Raw genomic sequence first — 26,717 nt, 5'->3', positions numbered from 1 at the left:
AATAAAACAAGTTATCAATGTACTTGAATTTGTGTCTTTCAAATACTCGTTATCTCTGTTTTGTAGTCTTCTAAGTACAGTAGTACTTACTACAGTAGCAAAATTAAGGGTTCTACCCTAACTCGAATCACCAGAATCCATAAAAAATTTCTTTTAAAGATACTACCGAGTAACTTGTATGAAATTTGTTTTCTATTGTCAATTCAAAAGTGCGAGTTATAGCAGTTTCAGTTGTGGAGTTAAGTTCAACTATATTTAGAAGATGCCTCTGATGAAATAGCTTTCAAACGCAGTCAATTTGCTGATATCATTTGCTTTGCTGACGTCACATTAGCGATTTTTGACATAGGCATTGGCATTGATCTCTTTCATGAACTGTCAAAATTAGCAAAGATTCATGTTCCGCAAGGAAAATAATTTAGTTAATAAAATGTGTGCTCGTCAGATGGCGATATTTTTCTTTACCGCTTATATTTCAAAAATTAAAATTTCTATTTATACAATAAATTTGTTATAACAAAATAAACTTTTGTTGTTTAATATTTTGCAAAGTTTATTAATTTTTTTTTGTTAGTATTATTTTGATTAGCCACGACAAAGTGTGCCACAGCTTGGAAAAGCTTCAAAAATAATAACTCGCGTCAATTACAAAAACAAAGCATTTAATTTATGCGCAAAGAAAATGTGAAAATCGGCGAGCACGTGTCGGGCGAGCAGTTGTTGCTAAAGTATTCAATATTATGTACATACATATATGTATATTATATTAAGTATGTATGTATATATTATGTGTTTCAGAGCATTGATTATGTACAAGCATATTAAACTGGTGAATCAGTTTTTTTATACAAGTATGACTTTGCGATGAAATTTATTCCTAGGCTCTTTCAAAGGCTTTTTTATATACATATGTATATATTTATATTTTTATATACGTAAAAATATAAAAAAAAATTATATATATACTCATATGATTATAAAAAATCCACCCACACAACGTAAAAAAAAATTCTACCACCAGATTTTGTGCACAATTTTCGAGATATCGCCATGTAGTAGCAGTCAATAAACCCTGATTTCGCTTTAATAAACATGTCAACCTGGCACACACCTATAAATTAATACATTTATATATATAAAATGTCAGCTTGCTGCTGTATTTTTATAATACCTCCATCAGTTTATGAGATACACAGATACAGGGAATCGAGTTATACGAAATGTTTTGTGCATGTCTATTTATAAACTTCAAATTATCGTCTTTATCGCAGACAGTTTATTGCTTTGTTGTGTTTTTCGCCACTAGCCACAATTTCATAGTTCTCGAGATACACGCGCTCAATCTGATAAGTCCGCGAATGTTTTGGAGTGCTACACTTTATAGTGAAATATAAAATTCGCAAATGCATACATATATGTATATTTATGTACAACCATATATACCATATTTATATTTCTAAGTGTGTTTGTGGCCATTTACTCGCATTTTTTGATAAGAACTATAGTTGGCAGCAATTAACGAGGTGAATGTTTTATATACAGAACATATATATTTTATATGTATATGTTGAAGAGATTATAGCTAAGCATATATGAATAATTGCTGCCGAAAAAGAAAAGTTCACTAGTCAAGTGCATATTATTTAATTCGATATGGTCGCGAAAATGTTTGGAGTGCACGGCAACAAAAAAAAAAATGAATATACAGTATCTAACGGATCTCAAAAAGGTTTGCACATTTTTTTTGTTATACTGAAAATAGAGTTTTTGAGACTCAAACAGGATCAGAGAATTTTAATTTAAATTATTTAAAATATTCAAAAGCTTAACAATTTCCAAAAAATACAATATTTTCTGGTGAAATTATTAGATTATTGAACTAATTTTTCTATGATTTATTTTCTAAATAATTATTTTAGTATTAGTTAAAATAGAAAATAATAGAAATTAAAAAAAATTGTGAAATTTAATTTTTTTTTTTGAAAAATTATGCTTTAATTGACATTGTAAACTTCTTCAGCAACTATATAAAATTTGTTAAAAATTAATTTAAAAGACATTTTTCAATTGTAAACGATATGGAAAAAAGCATTTTTGGCACTTTAAAAAGAAAAAGTTGTAAATAAAAAATTATTATATTCTAACATTGAATTTGTACAAGAGAGAAAAAAAATTTAACAATTTATTATTTTAATATTATATATATATATATTATATATATATATATTATTTTAAATTTATTTTAATTTATTTATAATTTTAATTTTATTATAAATAAAAAAAATTAAATACATTTTTCAATTAATTTATGATTTAATAAATTTTAAATTATTAAAATTCTTTTTTTTTTTTCAAACTATTTAGATTTATTTTTTTGACAATTTTATTTTGACAATAAACAAAAAATTATATGAATTTCAAAATTTTAATTTTGTTATAAATGAAAAAAATTTTAAACAAATTATTAAATAAATTAAAATACATTTTAATAAATTATAAATTAACAATAATTTTTATGTTGGCAAACTATTTGGATTTACTTTTTTTGACAATATGAACATTATTTTATTTTGTATTTGTTTCCGTATTTCATATTACACACGACTGTTTCTTACAGCTTTTAATTTGTACTGAAATTTTGTCAATTTTTTTTATAAAAAATTTCAATTATAAAATAATTTTTAAACACTGTTTTATATACTGATCGTAAAAATATTTTTATTTATTTTCTTTTTGTCAAAATGTTTAAAATTTCTATATGAAATTAATTTAAAAAATATTTACTGTTTTTTATTTAAAAACCTTAAATTATATTATTTAATAAAAAATTGTTCACAGCCTTTGATTTTCGAGTTGCTTCGGACAAAATGAAATTTTATTAAAAATAATAATTTTTTTTATATAAAAATAATTATTTTCACAGCTTTTCGTTTAAAAAATTGATTTAAAAAAAAATATTTTATTTTAATTATTATTTGTTTATTTTAAAATAATTTTTACTACTCGCATTTTTTTAAATTAATTTCATAAAAAATATGTTCCTATAAAATACCAATTTTATGTTAATTATTCTATTGGTATTAAAAAATTTCACAGCCATTGAGTTTAGTCGCTTTTGTCAAAATTAATTTCGTTTGAAAAATTTGGTTTCTTTAAAGTTAATACTTTATGTTAAAAAAATTAAATTACTTATTTATTTTATTTAACAAAATAAATATAATAATATATATATATATTTTTATTTTTTTTTGTATAATAATTTAATTGAAAATTTGTATATTTTCGTCAAATAATTTTCTTCACTTCACTTTTTGTTACATACAATGCTATGTTTGTAGGTATTATATAATACAATTATTTAATATAAATAAGCTAAAACTTATTTTATTATTTGTTTTTTTCAAAAATTTTCACATTTAAAAAAATTTGCATACATTTAAACTCACCTCTTTTCAAAATATTCCTTTAATATTTCGATGGTATTTTACTCAAAAAATGTCTGCAATCTATTATGTACATACACACATAAATAAAATTATGAATTATTTGTGGTGCGTTTGCCGCATATAATAAATGCTAAGTGAATTACCCACAAAGCCACACAAAACACGACGAAATGCCAATAAAACCGCAAATGATATTTTTTAATTGTTTATAAACAATTACGGCATACGCATGGTGCAGATCACTGATTTTCGATTATATTTGTTTTGTATTTTTTTTTTTTATTTTTATGTATTTTTGTATTTCATTTACACACACTTTCTATACGCTTCGTTAAGCTTTTTTTTTGTTTTTTAACTCTTTTATTTTCGTTTTATTTATTTACTATTTATTCAAATGTGATTTTTTAGTATTTTCTTTAGTAACATTTCACCATTTTTACACAACAACAAAAATTTGTAAGAAACAATAAAAAATATTTTAATTGTTAATTTCCCGCTTTTCTGTCCGCTCAAGCGTACATACTCGTACATACATACATACATATGAACTGTTAGTTTGTGAAATATTTAATTCAAATTTCTTGATTTGCTATATATTTTTCGTTTCGGAACAATCTTCCGTGACACCTGTACGCTGTGAACGCGCGCTCGAACACAACTGTCAACGGCCCACTGCGTTCAACAGCTTGAAAACTAAACAAAACCTCGGACAAACACACACTCACACATACATACACACACTCACACACTCTCACCCACGTGCGGCTGGCGACCCGGCAGACATGCGATCGCTGAGATGAGCCATTTTTGACGCGCTTTAATCTCGCGAATATTGCAACGAAAAAATGAAAAGTGTAAGCTGGCGCGTGTGTGTGTGTGTGTGCGCGAGAGAGAGAGAGCGTTTGTCGTTGAAAGGAAGTAAATGTAACAGTAAATTAATAAAAATGCAGAAATAGCGCTTCACGTATGCACTGCTCCACTGAAATATATATCTATATATGTGTGTGTTAGCAAACATTTCGCCACTCTTGCTCTCAAACGGCCTCCAGTCTATTTAACCAGCTAGTCTTATCAAAAGCGAATCAGCTTTTCGACTATTTTAGTGGTTAGTGATAAAAGCTAGACACTCATACAAACATACATACATATGTACATATATACAAATATATCATGTCCCCCAACCTCAAACCCGACAACAACAACTCACATGCATACTTTGCATGATAACACACCGCAACTTATAAACAATGGAACGTCTAAGCAACACGCTTCAAGCAAAAACAATAACAACATATGGTTGACGAAAGAAAGAAAAATATTTGTATCTTTGCGATAAAGTGTGATTAGTGGGCGATGTGTGGAAAAAAAATAGCGACCAGCAACGGCGCCACGAGTGCGAAAATTTTCGGTCACAAATACATAAATATTTGTGCGTAAGCGCATAATAGCAGTGTGTTTTACTGAGGCGCAGCCATAAAGGGTCAATTGAGGGTCTCATGGACCCCTCTCGTTTTTTGGGTATTTATGTTATTCGTATTGTGGCCGTGTACCGTAGGCAAACTGACCTGTTCCTTGATCTCCTGCTCGAAATTACGAGTTCCGAGGCATTCCGAGGCGTTCAACATGTCTTCCAGATAAAATTTTGATCACTACCTCGTTGCTCATTGTCGATTATCTACTTTCTATGCAATATAAAGAAATTTTCTTGGACGGGAGCTGTACACTTAAATTCTTTTTTTAGAAAAACTGATCCGACTAGTCCAGTTCAATAATTTCTGGAGTGTCTTATCACCATAATTTCCCTCGACAAATTTTCCGTTATTAGCTATATTTGGCTAAATTTCTAACCTAATGATTTTTTAGACGTGTAGTTTTCAATAAGCTAATAATTTTTGCAAAATTAAAAAGTGATCGAAAATTTACCTGAAATTTATTCGAGTCCGCAGCGGCGATCACTTGTCCAAAATCAATTTGAAAACATAATGACAAACACTTATCTTCATAATAAAGCTAATTATTTGGTCATAAAATTGAACACCCTTTACTTGCAGTATGCTCAATTCTTAATTTCAGCTCTGTCTCTACATCGAATCATTTTGAGCACTTGTCATTTCTTGTGAACTTGATCGATTTTTCTGTTTGGATTCTCTTTTTAAATTCTTAATACTTTACACACATCTCTCCATAGTTATTATGTCGTGGAACTCCGTTTCGAAGCTCTCCTTTCATTGTACTCTTGAAACTTTTTACCCTTTGAGAGTTACTAATTCCTTATGAAAACGTTTTCCTCAAATAAAACCTTTGTTCTTGTGAATAACCTCAATCAAATATTATTGTACGTATCTTTTCGTTTTTTATGTGACTCTTTATGATTTACTAAGTGTATTTGGAACATTTTGAACCAGGTAGCAGATTCTTCTTAATTGTTTTCTACTTTCTTTAAGTACTTTTTTTATTTACCCAGAAATTAATTGTTTTTATTTAATAAACTGAGGTTTAGCCAAAGTCTTTGTTAGACCTTGTTAAATACTGCCAATATATATTTAATATATCTCAGATTTTGGCATTTAGAAACCCAAAAAATATAATTAAAGACTCCCGCTCGAACGAATTTTTGCCAACGCCTGTTTATCTGCAAAGCAGTATCGTCATTATGTACATATGTATATTTCTATAAGTGCATTAGCCAATACCGGCCACTTGTTGTCTATCAGGTAATCGATTAGCATATTTCTCGTTCAATTTACAAAATATGACAAAAGACAATAACAAAATTAGGCAGACATGAATCATTAGTGGAAAATAAACATGCATATGTATGTACATATTTCCTACGCACAGCTTTGTTTGACACTGCGTGAGGTCAAAGTGCGTTCAATATTATCTGGAAAATATTTGTTTGTTAGTAACACAAAGCGTTTTTTCATCTCCTCAAATCTTCAGAATAATGAAGCATGGAATTTTTGTAATACTTTCAAGCAGCTAATATGCATACATATATACAAAATTATATATAAACAAGTAAGGAAGGACTAAGTTCGGTTGTGACCGAACATGTTCGATATATGGGGCCTTGAAAACTTATGGTCCGATTACGGCAATTTTTAGAAAGGGGCTGCCACACTATAAATGCAGTATTTATGCAAAGTTCTGTTCCGATATCTTCACTAGTGCTTACTTTACATATTGTAAAGTGAACTATTCAGGTCGACTTTAAAGTTCTAGTATATAGGAAGTAGGCGTGGTTGTGAACCGATTTGGACTATTTTCACAACATATCATTGGGATGTAAAGAAAATGTTATCAACCAAATTTCATTGATATTGGTCGAGTAGTTTCGGAGATATGGTTTTTGACCCATAAGTGGACGGAGCCATACCTACTTAAAATTTTGTATACCAATTTGGGTGGAGCCCTTCTATACCTTCTTTATAATCAAATTTAAGGTTTCTGGTGTTTTCCCTTACTAAATTAAAGCATTTTAGTCGTTTTCAACATAACCTTTGTATGGGCGGTGGGCGTGGTTATAATCCGATATCCTCCATTTTTGGACTATATAAGTAAATCCTGAGAGTTTCGTTGATATAGCTTTAGTAGTTTACGAGATATATACAAAAAAACTTAGCACGGGGCGGGGCCACGCCCACTTTCCCAAAAAAATTACATCCAAATATGCCCCTTCCTAGAACAATCCTTTGGACCAAATTTTATTTCCATAGCTTTTTTTATGGCTTAACCATATATCTAACTCGTTTAGTTTTGGGTGTTACAAACAACCGTTATGTGAACAAGCCAATAATACTCTCTTTAGTAACTTTGTTGCGAGAGTATAAAAAATATATATAAATAATTTAACTGTACTAAATAAAAAAAAAAAAATTAATTTATTTCGCTCTCATTAGTTTACATGTGTGAACATGCTATTATGTTCGTCAGCCGTAAAATACTTCTTCAACAAAAATTAAGCTGTAACCTTAATTTTTTTAAATTAATTTGCTTTAAATCTTCAAAATAGTGGTATTTGTTTGCTTTATTTTGCTTTGATAATCTCCCACTCTGAAGAAATTGCCCTTTAATATCGTGTTTTGTATCACCTGTCTGTTTATTATGATTTTTTTCCCTCGTTAAATCTATTGTCAGCGTTGAATTATTTAAAAATCTGTAAATTTAAACTACTGTTTGTCTAGTTGCAATGATAATGCAATTTTTTCTTAAAATAATATGACAATTATAGAGCTAACTTGCATATGTATCTACATATATTGTGTTACTAATTACGGCGTTTAAAGCCGATTGCTGTGTTTGCTTCCTGTCATTAGTAAGTGTTAATTTGCAAGTGTGAAGAAATTTAGTTAAAAATTTCAAATTGTCAAAAAATAATTAAAAAAAATCAGATTTTGTAACAATTTAACAAGCACAGATGCATGTCCAAAAACCTCTAGGCGAAAAAGCATCCGCTGTTTGTAAGCTACGAAACTTCTAAAGTCCATTTTACGCTTGCCATTAGAGTCTGTTGACTTCCTATTAAAATCTCCCTTGGTTATTTTAAAAGCCAAAATTTTGTCTGTCATTTCAAAATAAATATGATAAAAATACTACGAGTGAAGACTAAAGTGTTATTCTTAATAATTTATTTAATTAGAGATTCCATTATTTACATTTATCTTAGATAACGTCACCCAGTTCATCTTGCCAGTGAGAAAACATTATAAAAATGTGTATGTTTTGCACAAGGCACGCAAGTTGGTCACCTATCTACCACTAATCTGATTTTCTCATGGACATTTGCTTTTATTTACTTAAAAAAATATTTAGGTTACTACATTTATTGCCGTTAAAATAGTTAACCCAGTTTTGTTGTGAAGATTTAACTAAAAAAAAATGTTTACACTAGCGATACATAAACTAATGCAAAATATACGACAAAATAAGGATTTTTTGGTAATTTAAGTAAAATTATGGATTATATATTTTTAATTTTTTTTTATTTTATCAATCAGAATTGTTAATTTACTCAGAATAGGCCTAGTAGGTTCTAAAGAATGCCTATATATTCGGTATTAAATTCTTTTTTAGTTTCTTATGTATTTATATTTGTTTTTGTATATCACAGAAGACATATTTTTACCTAATTTTTATTATTATAAAATATATATTATTTATACTAATAATAAAAAAATATCTTGATATTGATATAATAACACTTTTTTTATTATTACAATTTAATTTGTCTTCTTTGCTCTTAAAAAAGTAAAAAAAAACAAATGCTATTAATAAATGCTATAAAAAAAGATAATAAAATCAAATAACTTAATTTAGATTATTATTTTTTTATTATTTATAGATAAAAAAATGATTTATTTTAAACTATTATTTTTTTCTCATATAAATAGGATTATTTTTATTTACTATAAATTATTTTATTTTACTTTAACAATATTATAAAATTTTCACTTATTTAATTAGTGTTTTATTTTCAAATTATTTTAAGTTTAATTAATTTCCGTTAAATTTTAAAATATGTAAAACAATTTTCATTTACACGAATTTGGCAACTCAGTCTGTCAGTTAATAACAGTGGCAACGTAAGAACAGCTGTGTTTTTGTTTATTATCGGCACTTCGCAAAAAACACATAAATTGTGTATTTACATTACAAAGTGCATTTAACATTCATCTGTATAATTATTTAAAATACAAAAATCAAAATTAGCGAGATAAAGGACAAAACCACGCAGGATGAGGAAAAAACGGAGGCGGAAGTACCAGGTATTGGCAAGCAAGCAGAGGAGGATTCTGCAAACTCTGCGGATAGCGAGCTGGACATAACCAGCGAGCGATTTGATCCATTACGCGCACTATACGCACCGGAATACCGCATTAGTGAGAAACTACCAAAAGTGTTGTACCAAAATCTTGCAGCTTTCGAGAGTGCATTTAAACGTTTCGGTATTATGAATCTCAATAAACGTAATAATACAGTCGTGCCTAAAAGCACAGAGAAAAAGGATGATAGCGCGTTGCGCGCTAAACCTGGAAGCTCAAAAGAACGTACAGTCATAGCTGAGGAGGCACAACAACGTCGTTTTCAGCCACATCAAATGCCTGTGAAAGGTATTGGCCGTAAGCAAAAGGATACACACAATATTTTCACATACATTGATGCAGTTACTGGCCCTATGTCAGTATTAAAAGCGTCCATGAAAGAACAGCGCCGTATACGTGTGTTGGTGCGACGTGAGTATGGTATACGTGGTAGTTTGGAAGGCACACTTGTATGCTTTGATAAATTCTGGAATTTATGGTTACGCGATGTGGATGAAGTCTATCAGCAACGTAAATTTAAATATAGTGAAAATAAAATGTGTGGGGTGCCGAAGGATTGCACATGGAGATTACAAGAACTCGGTATTAAACTGCCAAAACAAGAAGTGAAAAGCATTAATAGAAAAAATGTGGAAATCCGTAGACATTTGCAACAGTTGTTTCTACGTGGCGAACAAGTTGCGCTTTTAGTATTACTACCAAACACCAAAAGTGATTTGAAACAAATGGAGACGTGAAAATGAAAATACTGTATATGGTAATATACAAAAAATTTTGCTAAGCTATATTCTCGTCTATAAACTTTATTATTTTTATACAATACAAGTGAATAAAATATTTGTATTCATTCCAAATAAAAATTGTATTCTTATTACAGTGTCTCATAAATTATGACTTTTTATAACTAAATAATATGCCAAATATGCGTCGTTTATTGCAGTACTTCAGGAATCTTGAAAACTTTTCGCACCACTTCGAAATTCTTTATGTTGTAAATACGACAACGCGGTGGTTTTTCACCTCCCAACGCCAATGTAAATGGATCTTCTGGACTTTGTTTCATACATTGTAGGCGTCCCATTTGGAAATCATGCGAGTACACTTCCCTTATAGCACCGACATTGAAATCCCACACTTTCAACATGCCATCCGTGGACGTTGAGGTCAACAAATTCGCCACTTCTTTATTGAAGCACACACCAGAAATTTCCTCTTCATGTCCTTTGATTGACCACAGCAGCTTATCAGGCTGTCTTCTGTCAGCATAATGCAAACTGCCATCGTTGGTGCCAACAACAAAATTATTGGTATAAGTTGGATTCCACAACACTTTTTCCACCTCACCGGGTATTTTCCATTTAACATAGTCACTCTCTACTGTATCAGCATTACGACAATCGAATAGGCGCACTATACCATCTGCACTGCCCGCTAGAATACTTTGTGCTTCATCTGGATGAAACTCCAACGATTGCACCTTTTCTTCAAACGCTGTTATGGTAGTATGTGGTTGGCCTTCATCTAAATCCCACAATATAAGTGTCTGATCAACAGAACCACTGGCGAGTATATGTTCAAAATGACGATTCCATGACAGATCCAAAACTGCGTCGGTATGACCATAGGGATCTTTTTGCTTTTTACGACTACCTTTTGAACCCAATTTAAATGTAGGCTCCATTGAGTCTTGTATATCTAAATCCCAAACGGTGATCACTGGATCCATACAACCAATAGCGCACATATTGCCGGGTTTATCACTACCAGGATCATGATTCATCCACTCTATACATAGTGGGAAACTAGGAAGTATGAAGTCGTGATGTGTGTATAAAGATTCTTCGTCCTCATTAAACACCCACACTTCCATGGAAGCTGCATCGTCTTGCACGTGTCCAACCAATATTAAATTGTCAGTTGGTTTAATGATTTCATCTTCCGCCTCGGAATCATTATCTTCATCCGGTAGCTGCTCATTTGCATCAACGACCGAAGCAATATCAGCTGTTTTTGATGCACCTTCTTCGTCGTAAGTATCAAAACCAAATTCATCGTCTGGATTACGATTAGCGGCAGCTGCAGCTTCCTCATCTATCTCCATTTCGTTGTCGTCGCCGTCGTTGTCAATATCTTCATCCTCGTCATCATCATCCGCACCGTCTTCTGCGAGCGTGTCTTTTGTCTCTGCAATGATACGCGCCAGCTCTGTCTGTGTAAGCACAATCTTTTCTGGTCGCTCCTTAGCGACGCCGCGTGGTACAAAACAAAGTGCAGGCACAAAATCAATTGTGGCCTCTTGCGGTCCGTCCTCCTCCATTTTTGGCGTATATTTAATAACTTTAACGCACAATTAAAGCAAATAAGAAATTTATAATGAAGATACCAACTGGTAGGAAACGTAAACACGTGCTTGTCAAATTTGTAGATGACATTTGTTGCGATGGTTTTTGTCTCTGCTTCGAGTTCTTTTCGGAGTGCATTGTGGTGTTCACACACTGTGTGGAAGAGTAAAAACTGGAAAGTACAAAATTTAGATGTGTAATGTTTAATATTGTTTAGAAATTTTATAATCTTTATTAAGTGCAAAATTACTAGCAGCTGTGCGCCTTTTTCTTTACAAAACTTCAAAGAAATTTGTTTTTCGAAGTTCTTATGATAGTAAGTTCTTATGAGGTAGCTTTGTATACGTAATATTTTTATTTTTCGCTTTTAGCTGATTTTTAAGACCGAATTTATAATCATACAAACGTTTTTTTGTTGTTCTAGTGACAGAAAACATACTCTGACTGCTATTTTCTATTATTTTATACAATTCTATTTTTCATAATTATTTAATTTTTTATTGTAATTTACTTTATATGTAATTATAATTTATGTTTTATTTTTTCTTAATATTTTATTATATATAGTATATTATTTTATTGTTATTTCTTTGTTTTTGTATTAATTAAAAATTGTTTAATGCCTCCATCCCAAAAAATTATTAATTTTTATTTAAAACATGATATTTACCATCGAACAGTCCGGCAATACCGCCCTTTCGCTAGTTTTTGCTTTGCCTCCCTTTAGTTCTCACTCAATGCTCTTACACTCAATTTTGCATATATTTTATTTCTGCTCTTTCAAACAGACAAATAAAGGGAGCGGCATTTATACACAGCGTTGTTGTTGGCATACAATTTTAATGTAACAGCCCCAAGCATCATCCGACTGTTGTTGTTCCTACACACGGCTGTCGGTGCTGACTTCTTTGCTTCGTTTTGTTATTGCTTTTATTACTAATTTGTGTTTACTTTGCATTTGCTCAGTTGTGTTTATTGCTGGAGCAGTCGTTGCTTTGCCAGCGCCACATTGAGTAGTCGAGTTGGATTTGTAGCAAATCGAGTTAAGTTCGAATGATGCGAGTGATCGGAACGGTTGTATTGTTTGTCTCAGTAGTTTAGCACGGCTTCTTGTCGTCTTATTGCGTCCAGCGAGGATAGCGTGTAGTGTTTGTAACTCTAATGGGAATGTCGCGAAAAAGTGCCGCAATTTGTGTTTTAATAAAAATGTATGAAATTATTTAAATAACGAATGCATTGCGAAAAGGTTGAAGCGGAGTGAGCAGGGAGGCTGTGCCTCTTATAACTTAATTTAGGGCAGCCAGAAGAAGGGAACAGAACAGCAGTGCTTGCCAGGCAGCAAACGTGTTTGTTGTGTTTTCTGTGTAAATAATTATGATTCTTTTGGCATTGCCACTTGTGTAGTGTTGCATTTGTTGTTATTTTTTCCTGTTTGTTTGTTTGCGGTACTTGTGTGCGCATTGTTTTTGTGTTGTCACTGCATTTACTGACATTCGCACAATATTTCACAGCTGTTTTGCATTTAATAATCAAAATATTAAAAAAAGTGATTTGCATTTGAATTTACAAGTGTAGTAAATATTAAAATATGAAAAGATTTTGAAAGTATTGCAAAAAATTGAGTAAATGTGGATTTGTATTAACAAAAAAACAACAACTATTGCAAACCAATCAAGCCCAGCATTACAGCATCAAATCAATTGATGCTGCATAATCACAAAAGCCAAATAAGTTAATAAGAAAATAAATAAATATGAAATAAAAACCTTACGAAGTATATACGAATGTGCACGAAAAACGTAATAGCAAACCGGTTTGCTAACAACAAGAGTACTTAGCATTAGCATCAGCAAAGAAAATAATAAATTGTAAATAAATAAAATAAGAAGAAAATACATACTAATACAAACGTAGCATCCATCCGAAACAGTGACCAATTCGCGTTTGAGGAAGTTTAAAGGCAAAAGGCAAACGACAAAAGCCAAAAGGGTATCCGTAAACTAGTTAAATTAAGGTACCTACAAGCCGTGTTTTGGCGTACAACCAACTAAAAAAGTGTGTGTGTGCGTGTTGTTGTATATATATAAACATTTCTACATAAAAAAGCAAGCTTAAAGCAGGAAAAAAATAAGCATCCGTTGCATTGCATACTCGCAGCTCAAACAACTTTGACTTCGATAATTCAGTCGTCGTGGCTTACTAGGTGCGCTCTTTTGTTTTATTGGTGTCTTGTGGTGATTATCCCGCTGCCTGCTTTGGTTACACATTCGACGCAGCGTTAAGATTTCCGGGTCTTCACTGCGTGTGCCGCGCATGCAACTCGCGTTCCCCAATATTTTACAGTGCGCATTTGTTAAGATCATTTAGCTACAGCTGTGTCTTGTATCTGCGTCCACTATTCATAAACGTTCTCCCGCTGCTGCAACGTATTTTCTTCCTTCACTTAATTACGTTTATACGGTGTATACGAGTGCGCGTTTCGCGTGTGTTTAGTAACCGGTCAGTTGGAGCCGCAGGGCTAACCAGCCATAATAGCAACAACAATAAGTGGTGTGCTATAGTTAAGCATCAAGCATTCAGCAAAATATAGAATGGCAACATTTTTATATAGAAGGCAGTGACCTCTCGTGCCAGTGGAAGAGATAAGCGATATTTGGAAACGCATACATATCGACAAATATAGTTAAATTTTTGGCTAGTTTCGTCTCTAAGACAACTTTGTAATAGGTAAGTTATGCATTCATTTTCATTAATCTCCCAACCATGTGCCACTGATCTCAATTGCTAATGATCGCGCATATACATATGTATATCTCTATACATACATACGTTAATAGCATTGTGTTGTTAATACATATGTATATTGATAGGTTTTGTTTAGGAAGTGCTTAGCTTGTTTCTTCGATCTTTTCGGCTTCTTCGTTACTAATGTGCTGCTCTATTTACTAAATAGAAATGTGTTGCCGGCACGCAAAGTTTAAGAGACAAGCCATTAATGAGGAAAGCATTAATTTCTCTAACTAATTTAGAGACCAAAAATATTTTAGTTTAATCTTGGGTAAAATGCTTTCTGGGTTTTACTAAGGTTGAGTAGCAAGTTCAATGACACGTTCAATCTAATGAAACATAAATATTAGCCGATTTGGCGTTAGATTTCATTAAAGATAGCGCCTATTCGATGAAAAGTATCAAATATGAAAATCTTAAAATATCAGCCTATGAAATCACCTCAAATCAAATATATTCCGATTGGATTGTCATGAATTCCGACAATTGGAAAGGAATATTCAAATCTACTGTATAATGCGGTATTCAATGTACAAACTTCATTCTAATAAGTTAGTGACCAGATCTTATGGCTTCACTTTCTTATAGATCTTAAAATAGATGCTTGGGAACGAATTACTGTTAAATTTTAGCGAAGATTTATCAAGTGAGATTTATATAAAAAGTTTCAAAATAATTATAGACATCTAAAAGAAATCGATAGAGTCAAGGACTGATAGAAAGCTGAGGGATCTAACCTGATGAGAAAAAGTGATAAGTGAGAAAAAATCGTTAAAAACTTCATCGGAAGTGTTAGAACCAAAAGGAGCTTAGGATATCCAAAGTGTTTTGTTATATCAACTAAGTCATTTAAGCTTATGATCTGGTAAAAGCGTGAAGAATTTGAAAAATTTCTAAGGCTCGAAAACTTTAAGCATAAAAAACTTTGTTCTGTAAAAAAAATCGTTAAAAACTTCATCGAAATTTTGAGGGAAGAGTTTGTTTTAGCATTAACTAGAAGGTTAAGGTGGTAGTGTTAGAACCAGAAGGAGCTTAGGATAACCAAAGTGTTTGTTATATCAACTATTAAGAATTTGAATTAAATATTGGCTTATTCTATTACAACATTCACAAGAAATTTCTAAGGCTCGAAAACTTTAAGCATAAAAAAGTTTGTTCTGTAAAAAGCCGGTCAGAAATTATTTTGAAACCCTACTATTTAACCAAATATGAGATGCATTGAGATTGAGAACTTGTACGCCGCTCGCATACGATTTATATAGTGAGTTTTATAGGATATAGTAGAGCGTTTTTATTTGATTTGAAAACACTACACTTCTCAAGTGTTACATAACCTCAAAAATTTACTTCAATTTCAAAGAAGACACGAGATAATCCACATATTACATTCAGTAAATAAATTATTAGTCTCAAAATCACACAAAAATTGAATTCTCATTTCATTCCTCACTGCTGGTGTTTCAAATAAAAATTCAAGACATTACAGCAAGTCCAAGTAGTATATAGGCACAGCAGACGACAAGAAAATGCATATATGCACTTTTTTACTACAATTTGTGTGTGTTTGTAAATTATTTGCGGTGTCTGCGGTTGCATTGCGCGTAGAAAGCAGTACGTACATACGACTCATTCTATGCGCAGGCAGCTGGAGGTCAATACTTTCGATACATTTCAAGCAGGCCTGTGAACCTGGTGGCTCTTAGCAAACACAAGTGGGCAAACATACATATTTACTTATATATATTTATGTAAATATGTACTATTTATGCAGCAAGTGCTGCGCTTCGTAAACTGAAGTGTTCTTCTCATAGCCATAATCGAAGGCGTATGCAAAATGTACTTAAAAGTGCATACAGGTTCATTTCCTGCTCTGCATGTCTTGCATTTAAGAATGCAGTATGTTTTTTTTTGTCTTAATATGGCATGAGTAATGCAAGGTGCATTTTTGTTCTTATTTTGAGTTTTAACAGTTTCTTGTGAATATTTTTTTTTAATTTTTTTTGCTTTTAACTTCTTGTTTATTTTAATTTTATTTACTTTTTTTAGTTCTTATATTATTTTTTTTTGGTTTTTAATACTTTTTTATATCGTTTTTCCTAGCTAGTTTTGCATCGCGCCTTGCAGTTTTTCCACATTTAGCACTAAGCGCGTTAGTTGATTGCATTACTTAAAGCACGCTGCTTGCTAACTTTTTGTGCAGCTACATAGTTAGTTATCAACTTTTTTTATATTTCTTTATTAACTAAATTTTTTCAACATTTTTTTTCTAAACTAATGCGCTTGCAACCAGTAACTATTGTTGTTGTTTCAATTGTTTTTCTGCTATTGTTGTTGTGTTGTATACTAGTTTTGTTTACCTTTTCGTCTTGTTGACTGTTGGTACTCTGGTACTTTGGTTTGCTTGTTTGGTCGGTCATTTAAACCTAAACTGGTTTAGCTGGTTGACACTGCCTCCAGTTCGTTTGTTACTTATGTACATATGTATATTTTGTGTGTGTGTGTATGTTAGCATTGATTTATTTTTGTAAGCATGCTTATAGATATGTGTGTACATTGGTTTTTATTATATTAAAGCACTTTTCTTTGTAAAAACGAGTTTAGTTAGACCTGCTTTGGTCAATAAGAATATATCCTATTTGGTTTTGATCTTTGATCTAACTACTTTTGTGCAGGCAAGCATTTTAGAGGTGGTAACAAAAGATATTTAGAATATTAAAAAAGATATTTAGAAAAATATTTTTATTGTAATAATTATAAAATGTTTTTTTTTTGTTTTTATTTCATTTGCTTATAGAATGTAATACAGATTTTTTAGTATAAAACAAATGGTTCCATTATTCTTCTAAGAAAATATTTCAAGTTTAATCAAAACGTTTAATAAATAAATAATTTTCCTTACTTATTTTTATTAAACAACAAATATTAAATTGATTACTACTAACAAGTTTCATCGAAATTTTTAAATATTTTTTAGTAAAAGTTTTCGCTGAAGAAAGTCACAAATTAAAATAAATAAATTCAATATGAATTTCAATTAAAATATTTGTAAATTTTACTATAAAAATTTAACAATTTTTTATTTAAAATTGTTATTAATTGCTTTTGTTCAACTATTCTGTATTTTATATTTATTTTTTTATTATTTTTGCCCCAATTTTTATAAAAAAAAATTTAAATGAGATTTTTATAATCAATATATTACAAAAAATCCTATGAATAAAAATTGAAAATTTTCTTGAATAATAAAATATACAAATAGAAATAAATAATTTTACAAAATTTTTATTTTTCAATAAACACAATTTTTGCAAAAAATTCACAGAAGAAAGAAGGAAATTAATTAAATTTCAATTTCAATTCTTTGTAGTTTTATGAGAGTCATTAATAATAATTTTAATTTTGATTTTAATTTTAATTTTAATTTTAATTTTAATTTTAATTTTAATTTTAATTTTAATTTTAATTTTAATTTTAATTTTAATTTTAATTTTAATTTTAATTTTAATTTTAGTTTTAATTTTAGTTTTGATTTTCATTTTTTAAATATTGATAATTTTTCAATTAAAAAAACTTATTCTTTTTGTGTTTTTTGAAAAATTAGTAATTTTTTTTGTAAAAATTTTATTTTTATTTTCTATATGTATTTTTATAATTTTTTTTATCCCAATTTTAGTAAAAACAATTTTAAATGCCATGTAAAAAAAAAAATATATATATATTATAAAAATTCGTTAGAATAAAAAGTAAAATTTTTATTGAAAAATGCAATAGAAAAATAAAAATAAAGATTTTTAGAAAATTTTGAATTTTTTTTTTAAATAAAAACCAACTATTTTCAATAATTTCGCAGATGAAAGATAAGTTAAAATGAATAAATTTAATTCAAATTTCAATTATAATATATTTTTTTGTTACAAATTGCTTAATTATTGTTAGTTTTAAAATTAGTTATTTCAAATATGTACATAAATTTATTTTTGATTTTTTAAATATTGGTAATTTTTGAATATAAAAACTTGAAAATTTTAATTTTTTTTAATTAATAGTTGTTTTTTAATAATTTCTTACCATTTAGAATTTATTTTATAAAAAATCTGAAAGCGATTGTTCATAAAAATCAAATATAGGTAATTAAAAAATATGTTTTAAAAGATCGTAAAATCATAATAATAATCGTAGAAAAAATTTAATATAAAAATAAAATAAAATTACTTTTTCATAAATTTTAAACCTTTTAAATATTGCTGATTTTTTTAATAAAAATACGTGATTTACATAATTATTGTAAATAAAATACCTTTTTTAAATTGTATATTTTAAATATTACTGATTTTTTTATAATAAAAATGATATTTTCCTAATTAAAAAAAAATTAGGAAAAAAGATTTTTTTTTTAATCAAATAATGAAACAAATTAAAAAAAAATACGTATTTTTTGTAAAAGAAAATATAATTCGCTTAGCGTATTCTTTTCTGTAAAAATTATCTAAATCTTATTTAGTCGTCAAATTGCTATTTTTAATTAATATTGTGGAAAAAATTTTAAATATGTATTTTTGTTTGAATTTTTTAATGTGTTCATTGTATTTTAGTATATTTAATGTTATCTTTTTACAATTTCAGTTATTTTTTCTTATTCTGTTTGGTTATTTATTTATATAATTTTTAATTTTTTTTATGTTTCTAGTATTTTTTTAATTACTCTATTATTATTAACAATGATATTATATTTATTATCTTTATTTTATTTCGTAATATATTTTTTATTTTATTTTATTTTTTCCAAATTTCAAACTACAAATATTCAAATATTGCATAATTATATTTCACCCCACTTTTGCTTCGATTTTTTTCTGCGCGCTGGCAATGTCATTATCATTCACATTCAAATTTGAAGTATTTTCTTTGTGTCATTAGAGAGTTGTTTGCAACAGAAATATACAAATTTATTGTTGAAAGATTTCATTGTAATTTTTTTTAATCTGTTTCGTTATTTGAATTTGTTAAATTTTTGTATTTATGCAAAATTTTACAACGGTAATAGTGCAATTTCCGCTATTTTGTTTCTATTTCTATGAGTTAATACATTTTTTTAAATCTTCGTTAAATTTTTTGGCACATTAAAGTCTCGTGTGTTAAGTTAACGGTTTAATAACTCTTTGCTTTTCGTATCGGTGAGTGTATGCGATGTAAATTTGTAGTTATTTTGCAAATCTATGGTGAATTATTGATACTTCGTGAGATATATGTGAGTCGAATGTGTGTTGTTGGTAACTTCATTATGCTGAACATTTTTTGTTTGGTGTTACAGTCGTAGTGAGTGGTTTTATTGTTTCAGCAAACTCTTGTCAATTACTTTTAAAAGATATTTAGTGTAGCCGTTATATGTAATCTCATTTTGTAACGGCAAACTAATCATTTGTAATCTTATAAAATTCATTTTGCTCAGTTGTTGGCTGGATGAAGAATACTTGGCATAGTTTTTTGCTGTTTCAACACTAGATTATACTTTCGGAATTCCGCTTGGTAAGTTCTGTTTAGTGTTTTAATGAAGATGCTTTGATTTTTTAGTTTTGTGGTATTTTATTGTAAATAAAAAAAAAATTAAGATAATCTAACGTATTTTCTTGTGTCTTTTATGTTTGAGAATACTGTTTTTTTATTTTAATGGTTCTTAAAGAGTTAAGAAATGTCGAAGTATCATAGTTTATATATTTCTTTGGGGTCTTGAGCTAGATATTGCTATATTTTAGATATATTCCGGGTACATTTAATCTTCATGCAGGTTTCATTAAAAAACTATTGGGGTTTATATATTTTTAAGGAGGTCTTGAGACTTATATCGATACAATTTCTAGATCTCTTTCTTGTATAGTGTGTCTTTTATGTATGAAAACACACTTTTTTTATTTCGATGATTCTTTAACAGTTCAGAAATGTAAAAGTTGTGGATTTTATTTACTTTTGTGTGATCCTGAGATAGATTTTGCTGTGTTCGCGATATTTCTGGGTGTTGGGGACCTGTATGCATGCTTTAATTAACATTTTTCGAGATTTTTTATTTATGTGGGGTCTTAAGACTTATATCGACACTTTTTGTGGATCATCAGACTCTCTTTTTAGTGTAGTGTGTCTTGTATGTTTGGAAACACTCATTTTTATTTCAATGATTCTTAAAGAGAACTTTTGTGTGATCTTGAGATAGATTTCGCTGTGTTCAAGAGGCTTTGTGGGTGTTGTAGACTTCTAACCATGCTTAACTGAAAAATATTCGAGTTTCTATATATCTAAGGAAATATTGAGACTTACATCGATACATTTTAGGGACCCTCAGTCGGAATTGTCTCTCTTCGTAGTATAGTGTGTCTTGTATGTTTGGGAACACAGGTTTTTTATTTCAATGATTCTTAAAGTATTGAGAAGTGTCAAAATGCCGGATATTATACATTTTTGTGTGATCTTGAGATAGATTTCGCTGTGTTTCAGAGGTTTTCTGGGTACAGCGGTTCTATATACATGCTTTACTGAAAAATATTCGAATTTATATATTTCGGTGGGGGTCTGGAGACTTATATTGCTGATAAGGATCTTCAGTGGGAGATTTCCCTCCTTGTAGTATTTATGTACGTCACGTCTTAATACAAAATGACCTACTCTAAGTGCGATATGTATATATGTATATAGATAGTATTCTTTAATACTTCCATTTATTCCTCGGCACTTATTTCTTTTTTCTGTCTCACTTCATTTGCTGCTGCTTCTCTTTACCAAGCAATTTACCCCAAAATAAGATTGTAGAAATGTCGACCATTACTAAAGAGTGTCATATTTCTACGCTCGATTGTTTAAAAAGGTGGATTTAAATTTGCTTAAGAGCCTTTTTCGTGCGATTGTCTTCTTCTGTGTGCGTTTGGTTGTGTGTCTGTGCCCACAAACATAATGTTTGTATTTATAGGGGGCTTACTTGTGCCTCAAGTGCAATAAAAACAGGTTCAAATACATTTTTAATGCATTTACATTTCATTATTATTTTATTTTTAAACATTCTAGGGGGTAAATGTGTCTACAAACATAGCGTTCTGTATGTAAGCATATACAGTTGACTCTCGTTAATTCGAAACTCGGGGGACTCTTGAAATATTACGAATTAACAAGTGTTTGAAATATCAAATGGTTCGAAATTTGTGAGAGAAAATAAATAAACCTTCGAATTACTAAGCGTTGGTTAATTTTTATTTATTAATATAAAAATGACAAGAATTAAGAGGTACATTCGTGTACATACATGTATTCGTAATGTGAATTAATTAATCTTTCGAAAGAACTTTGTTATACTGGTTAGCTTTAATAACTTTTTTTAAGAGAAAAAGTGCCTGAAATGCTTTTTCATCACTTTCGTTTTGTAGACAGAAGCTTTGTAAGGTATCAAATGAGGACACCTGTGCCAAAGGTTCCGATGTATCGTCCTCATCTTCATCGTTACTTTGCGTATCTGTCGCAGATAAAATTTCGCCATCGGTTAGTGAACCTCAGACAGCAACACTTTCATCCACTTGAACAAAATCAGAAAAACTCACCCCGCTGATGTCAACTAATGGTTCTATTGCTAAAAAATCTTTTGCGACATCACTCTTCTTCTCACCTTCTTCTACTTTTTCGATTAACTTTTTCTTTTCAGCAATTGTCAAACATTTATACTTTCTAGGTATCATAACTAACGCTAACTTTTAATCTGCATACCAAAGGAAGAGTAACAGTAACTGAATAACCAAACATACCAATTCGTGAGAAGTGTGTGCGTCAAATAGTGAAACTAATCATAACAAAAACAAAGGCTCGTGTATCTTGATACAAGTTTGAACTTGTCGCAAAATGTACTTACAATCTTTCCGCCTCTTCTCTCTGCAACTTTGAATTGTCGAGTGTTGGACGCTGATGAGTTCGAATTAACGCGTCGTTTTGTTAAATAGCAATGATTTTTTTGTTCGAATTACCAAGTGTATGAAAATGCATTGATTTAGTTCGAAATATAAAGAGATTTAGTAGGGAACTCGTGATAACTTTGAATTATAGAGAGGTTCGAATTATCGCAGGTTTGAATTAACGAGAGTCGACTGTACTTGGGTACTTGCAGCAAATGTTTGTGAGCTCGCAATACAAGTTTGGTGTTTTTTATGATTTTTTTTTTTTAATAAATGCAAATATATTTCAGGAAAAAAAATTCTGGTTCGAAAACTGTAAAATTGACCATACATCCATACATACACACTTACTCGTTTTTAGAGCGTGTAATGTTATTGCTGCTATAAAACTTCATTTAATCCAACTCAGTGGATTACTCTTGACTGCATTCATAATTCTTGCCACACACACACTTGCATACATACATACAAACATACATGCATTCGTGTTAGGCAACGTTGGTGTGCAGAATAAATACATATTTCCTTGCTTTTGGCTTTGGCTGTCCAACACAATTTATTTTAAACTTAACTACTCGCAGCGTGAATGATTATCCGCAGCAGCAGCTGCCAGTTCATCAAATGTGCTTTATTGCTACACAAGTATCTACATATAATATTTGTTAGGTGCTCATCCCACTCACTCAACGTCAAATCCGCTCACTTCATTTTACAGCATTGTAATTCCATTAATTTCACGTTAAATTACTGCCGATTTATGGCCGCAGCCACTGCCACTGCTGCTGCTGTCTACGGACTAAGTACTTAGCTTTTTCGTATAATCACTGTTGGTGATTTTGCAACAATTCGCCCACAGCAATTGGGCTACAACGCTTTATAAATACAATGTGCTTACTTGGGTACATACAATCGGTTGGTGAGTGCCCTGTAGGAAATTTTTGAGGTAAAGCGAGAAATTTAGTCGAATTTTCTTATTATATGTAAGTTAAATATTCTATAGGAGAAATATTGGAAGCATGATTTATTTCATACTGAAATTATCATATCTCTAGAATTGATGTGTTACCGTTAGCAGTTATATGCTTACAACAACAGTTGAACTTCCTAACTCGAATCACTATAATCCACAAAAAAGCTTCGAGTTAGGGAGACTTCCGTGTTACCAGAGAATATGAAGTAATTTTTTTATTACTATTTGTATTACTTCATATTCTCTGGTGTTACAGAAGGTAATTTGTAGGAAATTTGCCTTCTATTGCCAATTCAAGGGTTCGAGTCATTGATGTTCGAGTTATGGAAGTTCAACTGTATTTATAAGCTATTAGTTTGCAATTTTTTTTTTACTTTTTACAATTAGTTTAGTTTATCGGATACGTGTCCCTAAAAAAAATAAAAAAAAAATAAAAATCGGTGTTGCCACACTTTTTTATACTCTCGCAACAAATGTTGCTAAAGAGAGTATTATAGTTTTGTTCACATAACGGTTGTTTGTAACACCCAAAACTAAACGTGTTAGATATAGGGTTATAAATACCAAAGTGATCAGGGTGAAGAGTGGAGTTCAAATCCGAATGTCTGTCTGTCCGTCCGTCTGTCCGGCTGTGCAAGCTGTAACTTGAGTAAAAATTAAGATATCTTGATGAAACTTCGCACACTTATTTCTTGGCACCATAGGAAATGAGCAAAATCGGACCACTGCCACGCCCACAAAATGGCGAAAACCGAAAACACATAAAGTGCCATAACTAAGCCATAAATAAAGCTATGGAAATAAAATTTGGTATGTAGGATCGCGCTATGAAGGGGCATATTTGGATGTAATTTTTTTGGGGAAGTGGGCGTGGCCCCGCCCCCAAATAGGTTTTTTGTACATATCTCGCAAATCAATAGAGCTATATTAACCAAATTTACTGCAGTTGTGTTTTTTAGCCATTTTTTAATACAGTCCAAAAATGAAAGAAATCGGATAATAACCACGTTCACCTCCCATACAAAGGTTAGGTTGAAAATTACTAAAAATGGGTTAACTCACTAACGAAAAACGTCAGAAACACTAAATTTTACATAAGAAATGGCAGATGAAAGCTACACTCAGATTTTTTTACAAAATGGAAAATGGGCAAATTTTATGGGCATGACATCGTTATAAATGAATTAAAATCATGAAATATTCTATGTCAATATTTTTCTTATCTGTATATACATATGCCTACATATATTATTTAGAATTTTAGATATTTATTTTAAATATTTAAGCTAAATAATATAAAAAGGTTGGCAACTCGGTTTTTAATCGCAATTTTTAAACATAAAAAATTAAATAATTTGATTTATATACTTTTAGTTGATTTTCATAAATACCGAGAGAAATGGTTGCCAACTATTTTTTACTTAACGGTTAAAACTGAAATATATTTTTGTTAAAAAATTTTAAATTCAATTTTTTTTTTTTTTGGAATTCTTCTTCAATAAATTTCGGAATAAAAAGTGAGCAAAAAATTAAATCCTTTTTTTTATAAAATATTATTTCTTTTTAGTTATTTAATAACAGTAATTTTTCTTATTATTTAATAATCATTATATTTTTTTTAGAAATCTTTATTTTTCCATTATTTTTAATTTTTATATTTAATCGTTATTTCTTGATAAATTATTTTCTTTTTATAAGTTTTTATTTTTCTATTTAATTATTATTTTTTTTAATTTGTTAATAACTTTAATTTTTCCATTTAACTATTTTTTTTTAATTCTTCTATTTAACTATTTTTATTTTATTATTTTTATTAAATTTTAATTATAATTTTTTTTTTATTTTTTATATTTTATATTTTATTATTCGTTTTTATTTTACTAAAGTTTGTTGCTTTTACAAATATTTCAAAAATAATAAAATTTATTTATGTTTAGAAAAATTCCTACTGAGTCATCAGCAGCGCGAGCTAAGCACACTCTAATGCTCTTCATATGCCCCAACTAACGCGTATAAATGTGCGCTGACTCTTCTGATTATTATTACTATGATTATTATTATTGTTATATTTTTAATCATGAGCAAATTAACAACATTTTTTATTGTTGTTTTTGTAAAACAGTTTGCTTTTGCTGTTTGCAATATGAATATGTGTGTATATATGTATCTGTGTTTGTAGCATGCTTTGGCTCAAGTGCTGAGGAGACTTCTTTCGTATGGGCAGGAAAGCAGCTTCTTTAAAGTACTATTTATGAATATGTTTTTAGTTTCTATATTCAGAAAAGTGTCTACAAATTCACTTATATTCCATACAAAAATACATACAAACATAATTGAAATTTTGTGTATGTACATCTGTATGTGTTTTTCTTATTTTCATAAACCATTGTGTTTTTGCGGCTGTGCGGCGTCTGTTGCAAGCTGCAAGTGTTGCGTTACAATTGCGATTTAGTGCGCGACTGCCACCAACTACCCACACACATATAAATGATTTCATATGAATATACATTTGTATATGTGTGTATGTGTGTAATTCATTATATGAGCTTTTTGCGGCCATAAACTCGTACACGCAATAATATTACATGCAGTAACACCAATAACAATAGCAGCAACAATTACCATCACTAAATACCACTTTGGCATTAGATACTTCACTTTAAGTATCGCAATTCATTTCATATAAACACAACAGCAACTGGCGGATTATATTCGTACATATGATTATATTTATGCTTAAGTCGGCGCAAACACACACATAGCTAAACACGTATGTATGTCTGTCTGTGCTATTTTTTGGTCTGTTGCAATCACTGACTTTCAAGTGTTTGGCTACTAGGTCTTAAACAATAACAAAAGAGTGAAAAAATGTGGAAAAAAATTAAACAAAAAATTAGAAAAAATAAAAAATATTTCAGAAAAGTAATAAAAAAAATTTGGAAATTTATAAAAAAAATGAAAATAAAATTTCGAAAAAAATTAAAAATTTCAAATAACACAAACCTTAATGCTCTACACTTTGTTGCGTTTCATACGCGTATTTTTCAATGTTGAAACCATTAACGTAGCCAAGTGCAGTAACTGCAAAATCTTTTTTTTTTATTTTTTTCTTGTATTTTTTATTTTATATATATTTTTTTTCAAATATTTTTTTTTTATTTCTTCTGTTTTTGGTGTTAGTTTTATTAAGTGTTATTGTTTATGGTGTTTTTATGCGCGCACTCTTGCTTCTTTGTTGAATTTTGCAAAAGCTGCCTTCAATTCAATGGTCTGACAGTTCCTTGGCTGTGTTAAATACCATGTGCCTTTTGCAATTCTCTATTGTTTTACAGTATTTCTTTGGTTTTCAAACAATACGTTAATAAATACGTGCCATCGGTGACTTAATTTTATTTTTTTGAACTTTATTTCACGTTATTTGATCG

The 26,717-nt window shown here is 29.8% G+C and overlaps 4 protein-coding genes across 7 annotated transcripts in view; 2 read left to right on the top strand and 2 right to left on the bottom strand.

Moving 5' to 3' along the window:
• Nucleotides 1-4,122, bottom strand: part of LOC105215996 (proton-coupled zinc antiporter SLC30A1) — a 29,556-nt gene extending 25,434 nt beyond the window's left edge. The window contains exon 1 of the mRNA XM_054232928.1: nucleotides 3,447-4,122. The gene's annotated coding sequence lies outside the window, so the exon portion shown is untranslated. The remainder of the gene's footprint in view (nucleotides 1-3,446) is intronic.
• A 5,016-nt stretch (nucleotides 4,123-9,138) lies between these two features.
• Nucleotides 9,139-10,131, top strand: LOC105216004 (U7 snRNA-associated Sm-like protein LSm11; the record flags this gene model as incomplete). The annotated part of the gene is made up of 1 exon (XM_011190249.3): nucleotides 9,139-10,131. A coding segment is annotated over one exon (870 nt), but the record flags the coding sequence as incomplete, so codon positions are not given.
• On the bottom strand, nucleotides 10,057-11,710 carry LOC105215997 (periodic tryptophan protein 1 homolog). The gene has a single exon (XM_011190243.3). It carries the CDS (start codon nucleotides 11,586-11,588, stop codon nucleotides 10,203-10,205), a length of 1,386 nt encoding a protein of 461 aa, XP_011188545.2. The 5' UTR covers nucleotides 11,589-11,710; the 3' UTR covers nucleotides 10,057-10,202.
• Nucleotides 11,711-12,634: 924 nt separating this feature from the next.
• The window catches only part of LOC105219588 (probable serine/threonine-protein kinase DDB_G0267686), a 155,389-nt gene continuing 141,306 nt past the window's right edge, over nucleotides 12,635-26,717 (top strand). The window contains exons 1-2 of one of the 4 annotated variants that reach the window (XM_054234182.1): nucleotides 19,333-19,574; nucleotides 19,850-19,926. The gene's annotated coding sequence lies outside the window, so the exon portion shown is untranslated. Of the gene's footprint in view, nucleotides 14,341-19,332; nucleotides 19,649-19,849; nucleotides 19,927-26,717 lie in introns of those variants that run through there. The other 3 variants (XM_054234181.1, XM_054234184.1, XM_054234183.1) reach the window with 3 other exon arrangements.

This window comes from Zeugodacus cucurbitae, chromosome 6 (assembly GCF_028554725.1).
Source record: "Zeugodacus cucurbitae isolate PBARC_wt_2022May chromosome 6, idZeuCucr1.2, whole genome shotgun sequence".
Lineage (NCBI taxonomy): Eukaryota > Metazoa > Arthropoda > Insecta > Diptera > Tephritidae > Zeugodacus > Zeugodacus cucurbitae.
The sequence above is the reverse complement of the archived record's forward strand: the minus strand, read 5'-3'. Positions and strand labels throughout refer to the sequence as shown.